This window comes from Ornithodoros turicata, chromosome 8 (assembly GCF_037126465.1).
Source record: "Ornithodoros turicata isolate Travis chromosome 8, ASM3712646v1, whole genome shotgun sequence".
In the NCBI taxonomy this organism is placed as follows: domain Eukaryota; kingdom Metazoa; phylum Arthropoda; class Arachnida; order Ixodida; family Argasidae; genus Ornithodoros; species Ornithodoros turicata.
Genome location: NC_088208.1, coordinates 29,930,241 through 29,953,265, shown reverse-complemented (window position 1 = coordinate 29,953,265; position 23,025 = coordinate 29,930,241). Strand labels below are relative to the sequence as shown.

The window sequence follows — 23,025 nt, the reverse complement described above, 5'->3', positions numbered from 1 at the left end:
ATATAGCGTACGAATGAAAGTACCCATGTCAGGGACTGCGGTCGAGGACTGGGAACATGTAACGGGGTTTAAAACGGTATAGGGGCCCCTGGACGCTGCGTTCTAAGCACCCATCCGCGTGGCCAGTATTGCGCATTGGGAGCTTCATATGAATTATGGTCCTGGATGAAGGAAAGTCCGGATTTAACTGGGTTTTGATTTTCGGTGGGGTGCTGTTCTTCCCCATCAATTAATTTCGCAGTAGCACAAATATTGCATTGTATAAAAATTCTGACTGGAAATAAGTGATTTTTATGATTTAAAGAATATCATTTATCAAAGCTAACTGTGCGAGCGTGGGCGCCCTTTTTTTTTTTTTATAGGGTTTCCGGGGCATGCACCGCGTTCGCCCCCGGCCCTTAAATCCGGCACTGGTTGCAACACAAACCCCAAAGTAACATTTGCTGCGTCAAAGCGAGTGTGACTAACGTTACGTGGTCAAGTATAGATGACATCTAAATTAAAACGACGAGAAACACCACGGGATCTACGTTGAAAGGTATGCCGCGTGTGCCCACGACTGTCGTTCCTGAATAACTTATTATAATTTTAGCATAATATGCGCATAACGAATGCGTTCCACTCCAACGCGTTTCGATTTCGAAGCGATTACTCAACGCTCCTTTCATGCTCTCCTCTTTGCCTGCGCATGACCAACTGCATTCCGTAAGGGAAAATACATCGCACACATATATACATGCGCACGAAGAAAGGGACGCGTAATGCGGGTGCTTCGACACCTCCTTCTGGATGCCGTCGCGGGACTCGATTTCAAGTTCTGTGCAATCTATTGCACCACTGCATACATTTCTAGAGGCGATGGACCTTTTCAGGGTATGCGTATGCGCGTGCACTGCTTCAAGGCTACGTGGACGTTTTGAGGTCGAGACGTGACGATGCTTTGTACGGTGCTGGACAAAAGTTAAAGGGCGGATCCCTATCCTATCCTATAAAGGGCGGATCCCATAACCAGAGCGTCGAACCGAACCGGAACCGAAACCGAAATTAACCGCAATTTTTAGCTGGAACTGAACCGTAATTAGTTTGCGCCATATTGGAGCTGAACCGGAACCGAACCGATATAAAAACGTCGGTTACCGGTTCGGGTTACCGGTTCGGTTCGGGTTGGTGTGTGTGTGGGGTGATCTCGCAAAAGCAACAACAAAAGAACAGAAAAGAGAGATTAGGAAAGGACTTAATAGACAAGAGGAGAGACAAAAACACCCGATAACATCCGAAGGCACAATTATCGCACGATTTCTCCCCGAATTACAGATTTTAAAATGGCGCCCGATTTTTACCACCCGAATCTGAGAAAGGCATTTAACCCGAAAAAGCCACTCCTTACGCATAATCAATTGAAATGTACGAGTTTTTCTCTCGCTAATGTGGCTTTATTGTCGCAAGCTGCTGTCGCCTCTCAAGTGGATCGGGTAGCTGCACCCGCGGCAGCGGCGACAGCGACAGAATCTGCAGCGTGTCGCTTGTCGCGTGTTATGGGATCCGCTCCGGCGCATTTCTTCCTCGCAGTGAAAGGCTAGCAGCGAATGGGACCGTACTGACGTGCAGACATGTGCCTAATATGTAACCCAGTCACCCGTTTGCAATTCCGTATACGGTACCATACGCGGCTAGTGTGTCACTCTGAAGGGAGAAATGCGTTGGAGCGTGTTCCGTAAACTTCCGTCCAGCACTGTACTCATACCGTGTATTCACGCGAGCGACATTCATCGCAGAAGAGGAAGACGCGAAATACGTCATAGCTTTCCGAGTGCGGGCGCTCAACGTCCAGTGTTCACGTACACTGCTAACCGTGGGGAATATCCCGCGACACAACCACGAGATATTCTGTAGCAGACGACAGGACAGACGCTGACGGTGTCGTCTGCGAAGTGTCGTCTGCTAAATGCGCAGTACGCCACTCCCGATATTCCGCACCGTGTGAATGCTCACGTAAAACGGGGCGGAACTTCGTCTCTGTGAGCAGTGGTTTTGCTTTTCCTTCCACTAGAATCTTCCGTGAGGATGTCGCTCGTGCGAATACACAGATAATCCCGTAATGTGCTTTCACTCTTTCTCCCTGTCGTGTCTTTCAAGTTTGCGGCATGGTTGCCATGATTACTGGCATGAAAACGCGACGTTCGACATTCCACCGCTAGGCGCGCATCTGCATGCGGCCTTCGATTGCGCGAAAGATATCCCGTCAATGCGCGCGTAGCCGTAAACCGCGAGCTCAAATTGTCCATATCGTTTGCGCATAAGCGCATAGCATGGACGATAATTGCGCTTGTGTTGCAGCTGAGCACGTTAAAGCGTAACGTAACCGAACAGATTGATATTATACAGATGCTTTTCTCAAATTGCACAGTTCTTGCTACGTTTTTTAACTGGTATATAGGCGACAGCCAGCACAATAAGAGAGAGCAAACCCGTCGGAAGTAGAGGTTCGTTTGAAGAACAACTTTTCCACAGAATTCATACACGCTGGTCGTTCGGGATGATATTTTCGTTACTATTACTCCTGGGTTCACATGAGATTACCATTGAGATTACATGATAGGTTACCATTACACGAGAGACAACCATAAGAGATTACCATTGAGATTACATGAGAGATTATCATTACATGAGAGACCACCATGAGAGATTACCATTACATGAGAGTCCACCATGAGAGATTACCATTCCATGAGAGGCCACCATGAGAAGTTACCGTTACGTGAGAGACCATCATGAGAGATTACCATTGAGATCGTTCCGTTCCCTTTTTATCCCGCACGAACATTTATGCGAAGTTTATGACCATGTTTATGACTGTGCAGTGCCGGGGCACTAGCCGGGGAGTAAAAGTTGTGGTCAGGGGACAAAAATGGGGAGTAATTGCAATCTCAGGGACTATATACGCGGTAACTATACTCCCCAGCCTGCCTCCTCGTACATGGTGGCGAGTAGCAGCAAGAAAACAAGGACATATAAGTAGAAGTAGGCAGGACAACTGCAGAGTTGCTTGTCCACTGCATGCCCTTAACCAGTCCTAATTCCCACCACGACGACCTCGTGCCCTTGAAGATATCCGAATGCCCATTTCTTCTTGGGTCATCACTTTTTCTCCCCCCAAAGAGCGATGATTTACATTCACCCGATATGAGGCATCAGACAGACATGCAGTCGCACTCGTATCGCGTCAGGCGGTTTCATTCGCAGTGAGAGGAGGAGAATGCTGCCGGTTCAGCGTTTATAAGGGCCTTTATCTCGACACGTTCTGGAATACAGTTTCGCCGTTCTCTCAAATGTAATGGACACTATACGCCGTGAAGTCCAGAGGACAGTTACCACTTTTCGGTATACAGTATATATTGTCTACTTCTACAAGACTGTGCACCCAACACGAACAACCTGTTTGCTACACTGCTTCTGCAGCATTGTACCTTCCGCGATCGCCGACAGGCGCAGAGTTCCGCGTTTCAAAAACGCCTTTCAAAACGTACCGCTTTTCAAGGGAGCTCTATACGGGTGTCGCTACCCTGCCAAGAGAGAAGATTTCGCCTGGCGCTTTGGTGTGGTCCGCGAACACATTTCGCAGGTGTAACAGAACACGCATTACACCTGGTTACGGTACAGAAATTGCCAGTCGCACCTTTCTGTATTTATTTCCTCGCCGAGACCATGGGAGGTGAGACGCGGGTTCGAATCCACGCACCGGATTTCCGGCAGACTTTCCAGACAAGTGTCGGCACAGTTTCCCCTGAAGTCGGCCCAGGACGCATACTAACCCCCTGTTCCCCGGTCCTTCTTGCTGTCCTCCGAAGAAGAGGACGTGTTCGTATATGTGCGTAAGCCGCCCTCTCTCTCGGATTGGTGTCCTTAAACGATCGTTCACGATGACTGGACAAATCGTTTGAGGAGACCAATGGGGGCCTGCTCCACACTGTCGGCCATCTTGTGAGGGCAGGTGAAAACTGCGTTTTTTTTTTTCTATCGATCATAAATCACGAACCCCGCAACGGACCAATCCCGTTCCTTTTATGTTGTTGTCAAGGTAACGGCGTCCTTCGTTCCGACGATGAGAAATTTTTGCACCTTACAGCCCCTTTAATGGCGATGATTCGTTGGAACCGTTGCGCGGCGCCCGGTTATAACGATTCCGTCTTCCGCGGGGGACATTAAATACGGTGCTGCGCCGTGTGCAAAGCTTCTGGTGGACAAAATTAATCCGGCTTTAGGCATTTCCCCTGAGTCTGGGGAGGTATACAGTGTGTTTCACCAAAGTTTTAACAAAATGGTTCACCGCACACCAAAAAGACAGACTGCATATTTTACCAGTGGTGTGAGGATACTCAAACTACTTTTGTTTTGTAATTAATTAAGTCAAATTATATAGTCAGTTTTTTTTATTAAAGGATTAAAGCCAAAATGTCAATGAAAAAGTTGTAGCCTACAGGTCTCGCGTCGTCCTTTTTCTTCTTTTTCTTTTTTACCGCACACCCGGAAAGCCGAAAAAAAATTATAAGAAGGATCCGTTAGAGGCAGGCTGTAGAACCGCTAAAAATACGGGTCCGGTTCGGGTTCGCGTCGCTTGGATTTCGTTCTGATTCAGCCACGCCAAAACCGAATCGGTTCACAAACCGGTTTGGAAGCCCCGAACCGGTTCGGGAACCCGGTTCGAGGCTTCCATTTTATATCTCCCATAAAACTGCTTTTAAGAGGAAATGCGTGGCTAATAGCTTACTGCTGTTTGCATTGAGCGAAGATGTGCTGTAACTACTTTTTTAGTATAGTTTAACTATAACTATTAACTACTGCATCAAATTGTAGCTAAACTACTTGTATAACTACATCACAACCGCTCTAGTTAAAACTACTTTGCAACTACTACATTTGTAACTACTCCGATACTTTGTGCGCGTCGTTATACCCATGATCGCTGAGGCGTAGAAATAGCGCGTGGGTGCATGGGGAGCGAGAAAACAGGGATCTCCCAGGAACAATCGTAGCACAGCACGCGCCCCTCCTTACAATACTGATGTAACTGAAAACTGACTAGCTAATTTCACTTAATTATTAATTCCCTACAAAACAAAAATATTTTGAGTATCCTAATACCACTGGTAACACTATGCAGTCCGTCTTTTCGTTTGCGATGAACCTTTTTTTTATTTTTCCTAATTTTTCGTGAAACACCCTGTATGTAGGAACGAAGGATTCCATCGCTCATAACTCCCCAGACTCAGGGAAATGTTGCCAACAACTAGCATATACAGAGCTAGCTTGCTCGCATTTTGCTTAATTGTTGCAAAACTAATCCACCGATCGATGACCACTTTGGCGTCGCTCACGCGACCACCGTTGTCTCGTGACGCCAAACCAGGCATTATCATGCGCATGTATATCCACGCATCAGAGATGACGTCCCCGTTATCGACGGCCGGCCATGTTTCGTCACAGAAAAGCCCCATAAACACACATCCCTCCTTTTGATAAGCAACACTGTGCTACGTCAGTACACGCGTCATCTACGCGTGGCAAAAGGTTCCCCCCCATAGAGTGGATGATGACGACGAAGGACACTCGTATATTGGTGCAAGGGCGGCGCGCAGTCGGTTATCGCTCCCTCGTTTCCGACGCCGATGAAGCTGTTCTGAAGCCCCGAGAGATTACACGCACTCAGCACAGACTCCGGTTGGGGTTGCAGGCAAACTTGGGGAAGCGTGACGCTACGTCGCAGATTCTCTATCACCGGTTCCCTTCGCTCAGCATAACGCGAACTGGATTGGCGCTGAACAGGCTGGCCAACGAAAATTGCGTGACTTTGCGGTCTGGCTGCGGGACAACGATTACTTACTTTGAGGTGAAAGGTGCTTAACCAGGGATCGGGATCTTGCGCAGGACTTTTTTTTTTTTTTTTTTTAAATATCTCGGTGGAGTGTGTTGGAAGCAGAGCGTCGAACCGAAACGTTTTTTCGGTTTGTTTCGGGTTCGGCCATGAAAGGTTCGGTTCAGCTCCGGAGTTCACATATATCGGATCGATGAACCGGTTCAGAGGCTGTAAACCGGTTCGGAACCGGTTCCAGGTTCTACTATGCTACAAAATTATAGGTAGCCGCTAAAAATGATCTCTTACGGATGTAGTGCTTCCCATTTAGCTCAGCGAAATCGGCATGCAGACGTACCCAAGGCTTATCTGCGGGTTCCCATTGGTGAAGTGGCACCGGTACCTCGTGGGCAGCAACAGAGGCGCATGGCTCACAACTTCTCACTTCCCTTTCGATATCTCTGTCGAGGCCCGGCCACCACAAATAGGACCGAGCTAACATCTTCATCTTTGTTTGTCCAATATGGCCCTCATGAAGGAGACTTAGCAGAGGACTTCGGAATTTGGGTGGTATCACCGTTCGTATCCCCCAGAGCAGACATCCTTTGTAGATCGTTAGCTCCGTGCGGCGTTGAAAGAACGCTTCCAAACCGGGATCGACGTGCGTCGGCCAACCACCGGAAACGAATGCAGCCACCCTGGCCAGGTCCGGGTCCTGTGACGTGGCCACAGCAATATCCTCGACGGAAATGGGTAAGGTAGAGACCTGATGGTCCAACACTACGTTTACCTCTGTCAGGAAGACGTCGAAGATGCCCCGTTCCATCTCTCGGTCAAAGTCTCCATCTGGACCCTCAGGCAGACGAGAGAGGCCGTCGGCGTTTCCAAATTTCGCAGTTGGCGTATATTGAATGTCAAAGATGTAGTTCATTAAGATCAAAGCCCATCGTTGCAAGCGACTGGCGGTTGTCGCAGGAATTCCTTTCTTGGGACCAAAGATCGTGGTCAGGGGCTTATGGTCCGTGTACAGAACAAACCTCCGGCCCCAGAGATACTGATGAAACTTCCTGACGCCAAAAATGATGGCTAAGGCCTCCCTCTCTATCTGTGAGTAGTTCTTCTCCGGGGCAGTCAATGTCTTCGAAGCGTGTGCTATTGCCATGTCTTTGCCATCGACCTTGTGATAGATAACAGCTCCAAGACCTCTAGAAGAAGCATCTGCGGCCAAGAAAATGGGTTTTGCAGGATCGAAATGCGTAAGCGCGTCCACAGATACCAGCATCATCTTGACCTTTTCAAAAGCCTCCACACAACCCGAAGACCATTCCCACGGTACGGCTTTCTTCAGGAGGTCATTGAGGGGCGCAACGACATCAGCAAGCGATTTTAGGTATTTTCCGTAATGTTGTACCATACCAAGGAATGACCGCAGCTCGGAGACGTTCGTGGGTGCTGGCATATTGAGCACTGCGGACACCTTCTTGGGCGATGGCCGGAAACCCTGTGCGTTGACTACATGCCCCAAGTACTCCACTTCGGCCCGAAAAAAAGCACATTTCTCGCGCTTCAGTGTAAACCCAAACTCGCGTAGTCGGCTAAAGACCTGCTGGAGATTGTCCAAATGCTCATCATCGGATTTGCCTGTGACGATGATGTCATCTAAGTAGCAGGCAACCGACGGTATGCCTGCGATGACCTGCTCCATGATTCGTTGAAAAACTGCCGGTGCTGAGGCGATTCCAAAGGGCATTCGCGTAAATCGGAAGAGTCCTTTGTGCGTATTGATGACAAGAACCTTCTGTGCTTCGTCGTCGAGCTCCATCTGGAGATAAGCCTCCGACAAGTCTAACTTGGAAAACCGCTGTCCGCCATTGAGTACGGCTAACAGCTCTTCAGGCCTAGGGAGTGGGTACTGCGATACAGCCAACTGCGGGTTCACCGTCACACTGAAATCCCCGCAAACCCGAACAGCCCCATTCGGCTTAGGAACGACGACGATGGGGGTAGCCCACTCCGAAACGTCGACCGGCGTTAGCACTCCGTTCTTAACTTGTCTCTCGATGTCTGCTTCGACTGCTTGCCTCGTAGCAAATGGAATCGGACGCGGTTTAAAAAACTTTGGTTGAGCAGCCTCCTTGAAATGTAGATGCACCTTCGCCTTTGTGCACCTCCCCAGACGGGATTGGAACAGGTCGGGAAACTTGGACAAGACCTTTTCGAGTGAACTTCCAGGCCTGACAACACTTCCGACGAACAACTCATTAAGATCCAGTCCCAGGTGACGAATCCAATCTCTACCCAGTAGGTTAGTGTGCTCCATGTTAGTAAAGAACACTTCTAACTTCCTCTTCCGTCCACCATAAGATACTTCCACTTCCGTCTGGCCACGAAGGGGTATATCGTCTTTGCTGAAAGACCGAAGACGGAACCGTGGTTGTTTCAGCTTGGGTTTACCTAACCTAACATAGGTAGAAGTATTGAGAAGAGTGGCCTGCGATCCGGTGTCCACTTGTAGCAGCACATCGTGCGACCCTATCTGGCAAGTCACAAACTTGTCTTCACCGGTACCCGCGAAGAAAACATCCGAAACATACTCCACGTTCCGATAGCTCTTCTTCCCTTTCGAAGGACGATTGGTACGGCACATCTTAGCGATATGGCCAGTTTTGCCGCAGTTATGGCAGTCTTCATCTTTGAATCGACATGTGTCCGAGTCATGATTACTATTGCCGCAGCGAAAACATCTTGCATGATCGCTTCTTTTTTCTAACTTATGCACGGTCTGCTCGGCATGAAGTTGGCGAGACTCGGCTTCTGCGGTCAACGTTTTGTCAGCCAAGTTGGTAGCAGCTTCAAGCGTGAGAGCCTTCTCTAGGACTAAACGGGCGCGAATTCGTGGATCATGAAGTCCCACAATGAAGGCAGTTAATAAAGAACATGCTCTCACATCGGTTTCTGCTTCATATTCACAATGAGGGATGATGGCGGAAAGGCGTTCCAAAAAGTCTTTGACCGACTCCGACTCGTTTTGACGGGTTGAAAAAAGTTTCCACCTCTCAAATTCTTTAAACTTCTTTGGGGTGTAATGCTCGGCAAGCTTCCTTGTGAGTTCAGAATATGCAACGGACAGAATGTCCCGTGGCTGAACAAGGTTGTATAAATGTTTGAATACTTCAGGGGTGAGCGACGTTATGAGCAAATTGGTTTTGTCTTCCTCTTCGGTGACTCTAGCCACCCGAAGTGCAGCCTCAAACCTTACTTGATACATGTTCCAATCTTCCTTGGCCGGGTCAAATATTCCTGGACTGCGGAATCTGCGAGAGTTGTCGTCGCCCGACAAACTGGGTTGAGTCGCCATTGCTCGTCGCCAGTTGAGATACCAGGCCCAGGGAGAAATAAACGGTTTAATGGGGCAAGGTGAGAGAGACCGTGGACAGCGAAGCTTCCCCGTCGAGGCCAACGATCGAAGACGAAGCTGATCCTACTAGCTGGTGCTGAAGAGCGCGAGAACAGCTGACGACGTTTCGTCTTCCTCTCGATCAGCTGTTTCTTGCTCTCAGGCCACTACATCGTTATACAAGTTACTTTTTTTATGCATTTATTTCTGTTTTTCGACCAACTGGACCCCCCTTTCATCCCTTCCCCGAGCAACATGCCGCCAATCTAGACAACCCCCCCCCCCCCCCACCACCACCACCACCACACACCAACCCGAACCGAACCGGCGTCCCGAACCGGTAACCCAAGTTTTTATATCGGTTACGTTCCGCTTCAGCTCCAAGATAGCGCTATAGTAATTACGGTTCAGTCCCACTTCAGTTTCAGCTAAGAATTTCCGTTAATTCGGTTTTCGGTTTCGGTTCGACGCTCTGGTTGGAAGTGGAACTCCATAAAGGGGGCTGATGGGTGGGTGACAACCGTATATCTGCTGCGTATACGTTAAAGCTACTATACACGAGCAGCTTGACGAGGAAATATTACCTATTTCTACAGTGCGTCAACCCACATGCACCATTTTAATTATCAAGCACTGCTCGGAGCAGGAAGATTGTCTCTTGCGGTGGCATATATACTGGTCTGACTGCTTTATTGAATTTCAAAACGATGTATTAATGTGCCAGGTATAGCAGGTGGCGAATGACTCAAGCTTGCGCGAATATACGCTATGCAGCTCGCCAAGAAACGCGACGAGCTTTCCTGTATAGAGCTGCAAAGCAAAGCAAGAGAGCTTTTATCTGATGAGGTGCGTTTGCCGTCACTTGTCAGCCCCGCACTGGGGTTCCAGTGACGCAACCGGACGGGATCTCCATAATTATTATGTACCGCGACTTATTCACCAGCCGAACGCGCTCGCATTATGCACCGCACCTCTACCGGTTTACCGCCAAGTAGTTTAGCAAACCTCATCCCATCCGAGGGACACCTCGTCATCAAGGTTTGCCGCGGAGGAATGATTAAGTGACTGGCAACCGTGTGTGCGGGCAAATGCAGCCCTTTCAACTATTACAGACACGCCCTGGTTTTGGTGTTTGCGCCGCGTTTACATGCATGTATATCACGCGAGGCCTGTCCTTCTTCAAGGTGTGTGACCTCTATAGTGACGTCCCTGTGTGACACGCAAAAAGAAAATAAAGAGAGAGGAAAAAAAAAAAAAAAAGAACCTGCGTGCACGAAGAGTGAAGACAGATTATATAAACACTTAACAGCCCGGTTGCGTTCTTCGTGACATTTCTTTATTCTTTCTGTTGTTATTGTGCGTTTGAGCTCGTCACAACAGAAACACCGGCGAACTGCTGCAGAATTATGGCTGATGCTGAGGCACCTTAGAACTATTACGCAGCTGCTACCACCACGAAACGTGCACTCTAAGGGAGAAAATAGTAGTTTGGGGACTAGATGCATAGCAACAACGATTAGATTAAATGCACAGACGTTCATGCGAAGCTTATAGGGACTATGTCCATTGCTATAGGGAGCTAATGTCCGGGTCAGGAGACTAAAAGAGGAGTAAATAGCAATCTAAGTGACTATAGAAGCTGCGATTGCCCAACATTTTCTAATTTACTCCTTTTCTTCTTGTGACTCCGTACTTAGATTCCTATATCGCCTTTAAATTAAGCACGCCTGTAACAGTTAACTATATATAAGCCAAAAAATGTTGTCACCTGTACTTTAATGTACTGCTTGCTACACGGCTGTCTGAAATCAGCGCCTCGTCGATTTACCTCATCTCAAAACACGAGGTGTTGCAAGATCATTTATTTATAAGAAGCACGCGCAGCATATGGTCCACCTTTAAATACAATATTGGAACAACACACACACACAAATAGAGATACGATGATTGGAACAACATTTTCGATGGCAACCAATGAAACATGGGCTGCAGCAGTGCCGGATTTACAGTGGTGGGGGCCCTGGGGCACTGTGCTGTGGTTGCTCCCTCGTGTATTCTATATGTCTATCCGATGTGTTATTCGGGGTCGCTACGCGTGGACGGAGGACAGATATTTTTACCAAGTTTCCGTTGCAGGGATGAGTTTCATGCATGCAAAACAGATTTTCCTTGGACAAGACCTTTACTGGTGGGGGCCCCTTTGTGGTGGGGGCCCAGGGGCAAGTGCCCCGTCTGCCCTCCCCTAAATCCGGCACTGGGCTGCAGAACTATACTGACAGGCGATTTCACACAACCGTGTCGCGAGCAGTATATACCAGTATGCTCAGCTCGATGACTTTGCGAAAAGTCAATTCGTGAAAAGCACGAAACAATATTGATTTAACTTTAGGCTTTTCCTTCAGTCTACTCTCTGGATTTTCCACTTTCACTTTTCGACACATGAAATTTCGTGCACAGGTCCGAGAAACACTTCCGCCTTTGTGAAACTCGAATGACTTGTCACGAAATATAATGGTAGTCGGCAAAATGGATATGCGCGTGCTGACTGGACGATTGGAAAGTCAAGGCGAGCCAGGTTATACCAATACTCCATGGAACGCAGCGCTACGCATTAAGAACCCTACACAATGCAGTAGCGGGATAAAAGCCATTATCACTATGTTGCAGGTCACTAAACCAAACGACGAAGTGGAGATAGTCAGCAGAAACGCGAGCCGCTACCCGAGCTCAGCAGCTCAAGTCTGCTCAGTCGGCATTACTGGTACTGCCTGTCTCAAGTGTCATCCTGGCAGCCATGGTGATACGAGCCGTCCGCGCACACGACGACAAGTCTATTGGAACATGAAATTGTCTCTGCGACGCGTCAATGCATCTTCGAACTTGCGCACCAAATCGATTCGTCCCGAAATAACACATCTGGCATGAACCCTCGTTATTATGACCATAGTCGTCCCCGAAAATTTTGGTCATAATGCGGAATTGTCATATTAACGGGGGGGGGGGGGGATTTGCAGAGGTTTCACAGCATTGTTCCCCAAGAGTATGGTCGTAAAGCGTGTGTGTCAGATTATCGGGGGTCATATTAACGAGGGTTCACTGTATACTACACGGAACAAGTTATGGTTTGCTGGCACCGTATTGGCACACTCAAAGAAAATAAAAAATGAGAGTAAACTTTGGATTACGGCTTTTACGGCTTTGCTCCCATATAGATTGTATACTTACTCCCTTTTTTAGTATATACCGCGACTTGAAATTCACTCCTCAGCCCTTGCAATCAGTCTCCAAATTCCGAATAGCCTCATTCATATCGTCACCGGAGGAACAAAATGATTGTGGCAATGCGGTGTGGCAATCTAAAAGAAAAATACATTGCTGCTTCGAACATGTGACCGTTTTTGGTGACTAAAGTTCTTTGCCGCGGGAACAACAACACTCTTCGAAGGCTCATTCCCCGCGCGTATGCCTCTGGCATCACCGAAAATGGCTGGAATATTTGAATGACACAACGAAAATAAAAATTGTATAACGCGGCGAGTGGCAGCCCAGCATCGAGCAAACTTGTTGTATCAACTGGCGTGAACTGGCCAATGCATTCGTACACAGACGTTTATGAGCAAAAGAGAAACTGTCATGTTTTTTTCTCATCGCTGCTTTGATTCGCTGCTGAATATGTATGACCACTTGGTCAGAATCGATGCGTCAGCTATAGACCCATAGTTGCACGAACTCGTGACCTATTAGTAACGAGTTACTTTTTCTGGTAACGAGACAATGCCTTGTAGTTTATGCAAGAACAACTTGTAACTGATTTCGCTCTAAAAATTGGTAAGTCATTACCCCGTTTTCTTAGTCTTTTGTCTCCGCTTCCGCTCCTTTTCAATCTGAACGGTATTGTGCACAGTGGCGTCAACATACTGTGTGGTTTTAACACGTGGTGCCCTAACGGGGACGATCGAGGACGCGCGTAAACCTCAGATCTTCACTGGTGTCATCGATCACGTATTTAGCCATCCTGAAAAAGACCCAAAGCTTTGTGCAGCACGCCGACATTTCCAACGCCAGAATTATTGCTTAAAGACAACTCAACTTATAGTGCTCGTCAAAATAAAGCACGTGTCGATCTTACACGTTTGGTCCGCGTAATATCATTGTAATGTAAGAGTAACTGGTTACCTGTATGGGTAACGGAAACTCGTTCCGTTTGTTCTCTAGTAACGAGAAACGCTATATTCAGTTACTTTTTTTTTCTCACGGTATAACGTGTACAAGACTGGTTATAGGCCCAGTTCCATCCAACATCGGCCAAACTTGGCGCTTGTTTGATATTTCCAAACAGAGCTCCTATATATACAGCAAACGGAAGATAAAGTTAAACGAGTTTCAGCAACAGGTCCTTTAGCTTGCCCAGTTTACTAAACGGGTTCCCTATAGGCTAAGAAAAAATAATGTCACGATAACACTGGCTGGCAGGTAATATGTCACCCGTGACTTGAGCACCCGATATCGGTTGCTGTTTGTCGTGTACGAGAGGCACCGGTAAACAGCGCAACTGGTAAACGGCCGACCATATTGTTATAGGCTCAATGAAATTTCCACTGCCCGTGTCAAATATCAATATAATCTCGTAAAAGAAGAATATGACCGCAATAAAATTATCTGCGTGTACACGAGCGTCCTGTGACGGCCGTTCTTTTATTTTTTTATTTTTATTTTTTTGTGCATACCGCTTGACACGTCTCACACGTATATGGTTCTTGGGTGTCAAGCTTTTCTACCAAGACCTTTCAGCCCAAACAGCCGGGCCATTATGTTCCTTATTGGAGACAACAACTGCGTTACGACGGTACATAAAAAAGCGACATGCCTACACGATATAAGGGCAACGACGCTTGCTAACGTTTTCCATGCGTATCCCGCGTGAATGCCACTCAACGGAGGTAGCCGTATCGTATAGAGCAGGCGTTCCACACCTTCGAGTTTTTCAGAAGTAGTAGCCACTTGCACACGTACCCTTTCATGCTTTCCACTAGGGTCGGTATAGGAAGCACACATAACGTGTTATGCGTACCGCTGTGACGTCAGTCAGTGGGCATTGCAAACAACAAGAAGCACACAGCCCAGAACACAGTTTATATTAAAGTACGCGCTGCCGTTCCCGTAACGGATGTCTTTTGTTATCACAACATCTGAAATATTCGTCCTGGAACATACTTACACCATCAAGCTTGACTTCGCTTCGGAAATGTATTTCCCGGCACAGCTCCAAGCCCTCTGTCTTCAGCGCTGCCATATTTAGCGCTCGGGTTAACCGTCCGATTCCGAGCGATCAAGAAAAGCCGCCAACTTTGACGGTGGTTTGCGCTAACCGGCATTTGAAAAACTGATATATGTGTTAGCTCGAGGTTTAGGTACCTCTTTAATTCGAATGTTAATCCGAGCTCTATGCATGGTTCCAGGTATCAGCGTTTTGGAGTACGTGAAGCCATTGCATTATTTTGAAGTCAGCCGTGCTCCTGTGGCAGTGTCCCCGAACGGTGAACGTCGTCTATGTTGTAGGCAGATGGAAAAACCATCGGGTAACAGTAGACAGTATTTCGAACAGAAGGCTGTTCTGTTCTGACAAGTAATGAAGTACCGACTTAATCTGCATAATTTTTGTTCTGTGAAAGAAAATCTGAACTTTCCCAGGGTTGCAAATATACGACGGTAATGCTTGCCGGCTTGCGTGCGCTAAGAATAAATAAGAAAAAAAAAAGAATAAAGAATCGGGAAACAATTACATCTTCCAGTAGAGCAGCGTTTTCCCAAAGTTCTCGTTGTGTCGGACCCCCAAAATCACTGAGAATCCATTCGATGACCCCCGTTAAGTACGATTCATGTTGACATAAATAAGGGACGTGAAGAAAGAAAAGGAAAAACAAACAAACAACGCACCGCCATGCAGGAAATGAGAAGACAGTATATATTTCTGCCACCTTTAGTATCATATATCGTCATACATCAATATCGTCCCCCTATCAGAGATGACGTATAGAAGCACTCGCGAAGACGGTCTTTGGGCTGTCTTTGATCGTCGCGAACCCCCACGAACACTATCGGGTACCCCCGGGTGTCCGTGGACCACACTCTGGGAACCACTGCTCTAGATAACGATTGGAGTAATCGTTATCTAGAGCAGTGGTTCCTTCCCCCTTTTTTACTCCCCTAACTCTGACAAAAAATCACCTGCACCGCAAATAGTCCCTAACCTTCACATAAACTTCCGTGCATTTAGTTCCCGAAAGGACTAAAATTACTATTATTATTTTTTTTTTAGTGCGCGTAAATAAGGCGCAAAAGCGAAATTAAACCGACTGGTCAACTGACCATTATACGTTCGACTGTCATGCCTAACAGTTGTCGATTCGTTTCGCCAAATTGCCAGGTCGATTCCCGACCTTTTTGTATCGTATTTTTGTCTTTCATTTCTTTTCGTGCCGACACACGACGCGATGTCCAGTCTGCACAGTCAGAAACCGCCGAAGGTTGGGGACACCCGCGACGTCAATGTCAACGTATCAACGCAGCCGCGAGAAAAAACGGTTCATGTGCAATGACAGACAGACGCGATACTAGTCACACGTCAGCAGAGCAGGCCATGCGGTCGGGTTAGTAGCTCGGTCTCGGTGTTTTGACGGCACGACCCTGATGAGCCAGCAGGAGATTGCGCTTTCGCAAGTTGTCTGTCTGACATATACGCCCTTGTTATGATGCCTATCCATCGATGGGATGAACAACCTATTGGTCATGAGTGACGCACAACGTGGGCTGCGCGTGCTTCGTCAAAAGGGCAGTCCGCTATACTGTCAGCAGATGCGCACGGCAGATAAGGCGGCTCTCAAAAGCTGAGGAGATACACTGTGACAAGTGGAGGTCTTCTTCTTCCGTGCCTCACTAGACAGGTATATATACTATTGTAAAACGACGATAAAAACCGGAGATACGGAACAGAAAAAAGACAACACGACACGTACTGAGAACGTGTCGTGTTGTCTTTTTTCTGTTCCGTGTCTCCGGTTTTTATCGTCGTTTTACAATGTACCAGTTCGCCTGCACCCTTGCACTTCTACCAGTATATGTATATACTATATTGCAGTTGGTTGGGGGAAGCCCACGTTAGACCGTCGTTAATATGCTCGATATCGAGTTCAACTGAACACGACCTATTCCATCTGCCAGGCCCAGACAATTGATATTGGAGGCTGAGTTAGTCGTATAGGCATCGTTAAAAAAAAGAAAAGAACACTGCAAGGGTGTTATAGTTTTCGCTGTTATGTCACTATAGAGACGACGACGGCGTTTTGGGTTTGGCTCTGTCGGCTCTGTGTACTAGAGAATTTTAGTTCTACTATCCCAAGCAGCACAATATATTGTCTCAATATTGGGTAGATATCGACAATACTGGCCTAATGCTAGCTAGACCAGTATCAGCCAGTATCCAGCCAATAATGGGCCAAGATGCTGTGCTGCTTGCGATAGGATGTAATGTATACGATCAGGGTTCTTGCTGGTCGTTATTAAAACGTAGTTTGTACAGCAGTGCTAAGCTCAGCTAAGCGTAAGGGAACGGGCTATAGTACCTCGTACAGACAGGGCAAAAAAAGAAAAAAAGAAAAAGTACCGTGTTCCCACCAGGTTCAGGTACACCTTTCTGGTCCTGTGACATATAAGGTCGTCGGCTTGCTGACGTCACATATATGTCGGGATGTGTACAGATAAGACGAGACCAGAGAATGTTCCGACGTTTCTCAAAAGCGACATTTCGAACAGATCGGTATATGGGATGCTTCACTGCAGAGCAAAAACAGAAGGCTGTCAAGTGAACGAGGTGGTGGTGGTGATGGGACTGCTTGCCGTAGTCGACCACGCCGAGGCGTGCAACGTCACGACTATAGCAGGTGGGATCGTGCGTCCTGGGCCGACTTCACAGGGAACTGTGCCGACGTTTTGTCTTAAAGTAAACGAAGTCGACCGCTACATGGTTCCTCTACGAATAATGGGGAGGGAATGGACTCTGTTGGTGGCGCTCTGTTGGCGGGTGGATGGTAGTTACAATCGTAGCGGCGCGTGATGTCTGCGCTGCTCACATGCATTCCCGCGAAAAGCGGGGACGAAGAGGAAGTAAGAGTGGGTTGAGAAGTGGTTAGATTAGAAGGCGCAGCGAGCGCTGTCTCGCTCCTCTTCCCGTGCTCGTCTACACGGATATTGTGTTGCGGATATCTACACGGTTGTTGTTCTTCCTCAGACTCCAGGAAATGTTTGTAATACATCACCTCGCTCGCGCGCTCTTAATCTGTTCTTAGGTCTTGGACCTATGCGCTCATAGGGGCAAAGCTTCCGCTGCGTTGAGTACACGAAACGAATTTCTCAGACACTGTACGGCCTTGCGTTTCGACCTGCAGCGTCGTTTTGGTTCTACGATGATTCTACGACGTTGATGCAACGATTATAATAATTAGGAACAAACGTACGCTAATGTGTTTGACATTTAATCGTTCATAGCTCTCTATGCTCTACGGATACGCCCCAAATTGTTTTAGTTTTTCCGTGCAGAGTGTTTTCTGACGAATAAAATGAGTTCCTGCGAACGAAGAACGATGAGCGCAGGTGACCTACAGAGCGAGACCGAGTGCTCCTGTTCCGCACACCATTGAAAAGCGCACCTCGTGAAAGGAGCGCATCGCAGAACGAGAGGACGTCGTGTCGTCTGCTACTCCCCTCACGTGACCAGTGACGTACAGCGGCACAGCTCAATCTGCTACAAAAGAAACGAAGAGACAATGCACGGGGCCTTCTCCACGTCACCAGAGCATCGTGTCGGCCGTCCGTGGTCGCTCTCTCCGACTGTTTCCTTGTAAATTCGATTGCACAGCTATAATGCAGAGCAAAAATATTTTACATGGTGACTCCTGGTGGACATCTTGACAGACGAGGAAGGATTTCGAGCGACGTTAAATGTCGCCACATTGCTCCGCGTTAAGAGGGGACCATACAGAGAAACCCAATACATGACGTGCTATACGTTAAGATAAAGGAACGGCATCCCGGGCATTATTTCCGCATTTCAGCGTCGTCGCAACCTCGAGCAGAGAGCTCAGCATTCCCTATCGCCCGTGGCGGATAACATTCTCAAAATTCATCAGTTGTTCTTATCAGCTGCGTGCAGGGTCAACAGAGGCGCCGCAATGCGAACATAGCGACAGCAACGGTTCTCAGCGTTTCGCCAAGTCCGAAGTGGGAGCTCGAAAGAAATATGTCTCTCTCCAATTTATCGCTAACCCGAGCAAGTTTTTTTGTGATCTTCCTCTATCTCCTGTGAAGTGGCCATTTAGATACAGGTACAATTACCCCGCGACGACAGCCCAGGACACATTAGAGTTTTAGTGCACCGTACACGCTATCCCTTCCGTACGCAAAGGCGATAGCGTACGATACAGTAAAACTCTCTATTAAATCTATAGCGTTTTGAAGCGATAGTCAACAAGGCCCAATGTCGACAGGCGTGTATGTCCGTCCGTAACAGTTGTGGGGGAGAGAAGAACAAGAAGAAGTAAGAACTTACAACGGCACCGAAGCGAGTTCGGGTGCCCGCGGATCAGGATCGGTAGATGACCCTGTAAAGCTGACCCCGTTTAAACGCAGAAAGGTAATGAAACGTTAAAGGGACCGTCGCATCCGTCCCAGTCGATTTCGAAACTATCTTGTCATTTTATTCCTCCTGGACCATTCACCGCGCTTTAGGAGCGCCTTGCGGTCCCGTTGAAAAACTGTATATTTGTTTGGCAAATAAATAAAATACCTACCTAACAACGGTATCGAAAATCCCACGCGGAATAGTGGCGTAGTTTTATTTATTTATTTACCATCAGGGCCGTTAAGGCAATACAGACGGGAGTGGGTTAACAATTGGTAAAAAGATGTTAATATAAGCAGCACATACAAAAATAGTCCCAAATTAGGTCCTACATGAACAAAATTGCACTTATTGAACAAGTTCCAGATACGTATATATGAAAAAAAAAAAAAAAGGGTTTGATTCCATTGTAGGGAGCAAATAATGACAACACAAGTGTTGTAGAATGAAAAATGGCTATAGAGAGAAATAATCCTATAAACACTTCTTAAATTGCTTGACGCCGGCAATGGAGGTGCTGGTACCGGGAAGGCGGTTCCAGTCCAACGATGTTTGTTTTTTTATACACCGATTTTGTTGTTTTGGTTTAAGTGTTTCGTATTTTGTAGCGTAGTTATTGTACGTGTGTAGCTTTTATGCTACCGACTGCCCCAAGCACAGTGCCACAAGCCGCTTGGCTTAGATGGGCCCGTTGTAGTTTCTATGTGTTATGTGCAACTCAGAATGAATGAATAAATAAAATAGACGGGAACCAGCGTCAGGACGGGAGCCGCCCGATATATTTCGAACGCATTTAAACGCGCCCAATGATGCAGCCAACGTTCTGTTAACTTTCTTTATGCAGTGCACTAGTATACGTACATAGATTTACCCTGGCTTATATACTATCCCTGTCGTCTATTTTTACTGCGACAGAACCCGATTAAAACAATCGGGGATCAGCTCGAACCGAAATCCGCATTTCGCGTTGCAAGGCTACGAACCCTGTGCAACGTCCTTCGTTTTTTCTGCGCAGTATATACGTATACAACAACGAGCGAACCAGTGTTGCCCGCTAATACGACACTCCATTCGCATACAAAATATGGGTAGAACAAATTACCTGCATACACGAAACATAGATACCGCGGATGCTGCTGACAACCCTTAGGAAAAAAAAAAAATAAAATAAAAAAATAAATAAAAAAACGGACAAGAAAGAGAAAACGTTTCCCGCCGGAGTGTCGCCATTTTGGGTCACGTGCTAACAGGCTCCATACGGTTAATAGGAAGGAAGTCATCACACGGCATATCAGAGAAGAGGAAAAAATAAATAAAGAATCGATCTTATCGTATAGGCATCCTCCGTATATAGAATACAAAGAAGGCAAAGCACCCGTAAGTTTGTACAAAGTATCGACAGTGAGCCAAACAACCAATCTCACGTCTTCCGAGGGGCCCGCGCACAGCGTGCATACATATCAGCCCTGCGTGTGCTGCCAAACGACAGCGGGGCGTGACAAATTGAAGGTTGCCAACTAATTCCGATTTATGCCGTGTACAACAGCTATAGGACGCGACAGCAAAATAACCGGTTGTCCGGCCGTATCGGGTTTGTGTGATATATGTATAGGGATCTGTTACGTGCTACTGTTAGCAATACCAATGAGAGGGGGGTTAGCGATGCCAGTGTTATCGCTCCCAATCCTTCAAAGTGTGCGGGGCAGTATGAAAATGTAAACTGCACAATTTGGACGTTCGGAGGCTGCCCGTTCTGAGATCGGAGGCACGTGAAGATATGCAAATATCTATCTAGTGAGGTCATGGAGTGGTTCTCTGGAGTACAGGGGAGCGCAGATAACATTAGCGAGCTTTGGTACATGGGAAGAACTCTATGAAAACGATACGATAAATGGGCAGTTATCAAATCGAAGCTTAGCAATGTGATATGTCAGCCGCTTCAAAGAAGCAGGGCGATTAGCTTATCATGTTTTCAGTATCCTTATATCGTGAACATCTTACGATCTATTAAAACTCGCTATTAGTGAGTTTGAGTGCACCGTACGATAGCGTTGGTGGTTCTGCGCATGCGCAGAACACAAAAAAGAGCTTCGCGCAGTGCGCAGAACCACCACGCTATCCCTTACGTACGCAAAGGCGATATCGTACGATGCGCTAAAACTCACTAGTATCCGCACCCGCAGGGCACCCGCGCATGTAAGATCCGCGACAGCATCCGCGCTAGTTGAAGAGGTGTATGCGCGCGGATATTGAGGACACCGCACATTCGTGGACATTGCATTTGTATAGGAAAAGAACCCACGTGACAAAACGCTGTGCTACAGACGGTCTTCTTTTTCAGCGTAAAAACTGTTCGGGAACATTAGGGAGTTTTAGGAGAACGTTAATGTTTCACGATAACGTTTCCGAAGACATATAAGGCCAAGAGGTATAAGAGATATATCAGAAGAGATATAAGGCCAATCGGCTGATTCCTTTGGAGTGGCTGATGTCACGTTGCTGATGTCTGATTGGCGGACAGCGATATAGCGGAACCGGAGGGCTCTTACGCGATTTCCTAAAACTGCCTATTATGTCACACTTCGTACACCATTTCCAAATCAGTGCGTGCTCTCAACCATGGCTCCACCTAGGGAACGCCGAAAGAGACATTAATGCTTATTCGCGGATAAAATGCGGAAATATCCGCACGCACCGCAGAGGCGCGCGGTTTCGTGGCTATCCGCGCGGTTTTCAAGACGTTATATTTCTATCCGCAAACCAACGAGGATCCGAGGACATAACTCCATCCGCGCACACTACTGGTTATTGGTACGCTTTAGGTCTACGCTGTTCCATTTCTCAATTTGTCCAACTACACTCCAAGGAAGAAAAAAAAAGGGGGTAGGTAATTACAGCGTCTACTCCCCTGAATTGCAATTACTCTAGTCTCCCGACCCCGAAATTCACTCTCCAGCACAGCAAATAATCTCTAAAACACTTCACATAAACCTTCACGCACGTGACAACGCATCTAGTCCGCAAATGGACCAAAATTACTCGTTTTCAAACTACGGTATAGTGAGGCGGAGCAGTACCTTTCAGCGAAACAAAGCCACAGGACGCAAGAGGCACACCACAAAGCCTGACTCAAGGCTAGTTTACTTTGTACAACAAAGAATAAACGTTAAAAGTCCAAAACGTTTCTCCTTACGGAAAGAAAGATGCGGTTACCTTGACAACAATGCAAAAGGAACGGGGTTCGTGGGTCGCATCGATCGTGATTTATGATCAATAGAAAAAAGAAAACGAAAAGAAACGCAATTTACGCCTTCCTTCATTTCTCGAAAAACGCCGCCAATGCTGAGAGGCTTCGGATTGGTCTCCTCAAGCGAGCTCCAGGGATGATTGGACAAATCGTTCGCGGGGACCAATGAGAGTGCGCTCCGCATACTGCCGCGCTTCGTGAGAAGAAGGGGGAGAAGGAAAGCTTAAATAGCGGTTTCTTTCGCTCATAAACCAGGAACGACGCAACGGATGAAACCCGTTCCTTTTGCGTTGGTATCAAGGTAACGGAATTTCTCATTCCGCGAGGAGAAATATTCGCACTTTAGTGGCCCTGTAAGTGCAAAGCAACGTATTCTTTTGTCTCTCTCTCTCTCTCCTTCAAACAGGGACCAGTCTCCCGTCCCCGCTCTTCAAGTATTCCAACCCGCACTCGAGTAGGCTTACCAAAGGACTTTTTTTTTTTTGCATTCTGTGTTAGTGCCGTAAAGCAACTGTGGCTATATCAGCGGCGTATACAGACGTGGAGAGAGAGAGAGAGAGGACAACAGGAAGGAGTGGGGATAGTGGGGGGGGGGAAGGGGGGTCAGTATGCGTCTTGGGCCAGCTTCAGGGGCACTGTGCCGACATTCGTCTGGAAGGTCTGCCGAAAAACCAAAGGAAAACCTCAGACAGCACAGCCGATCCGAGGATTTGAACTCGCTTCACCTTCCATAGTCCCGGCATCAAGGAACTACTCGCACATCTTGCTGACAGATTACGAATGATATATAAGCCTCATATTACTCTTGCCGTCTTTTACTATGAAGCCCGCATCAATATCCCATTAACGCACTC

The 23,025-nt window shown here is 47.3% G+C and overlaps 1 protein-coding gene across 1 annotated transcript; it reads right to left on the bottom strand.

Annotated features, from left to right (window-relative positions):
* Positions 1-6,116: 6,116 nt before the first annotated feature.
* LOC135367572 (uncharacterized protein K02A2.6-like) lies at positions 6,117-9,209 on the bottom strand. The gene has a single exon (XM_064600862.1). The coding sequence runs from the start codon at positions 9,207-9,209 to the stop codon at positions 6,117-6,119; it is 3,093 nt and encodes a 1,030-aa protein (XP_064456932.1).
* Between the last annotated feature and the right edge of the window lie 13,816 nt (positions 9,210-23,025).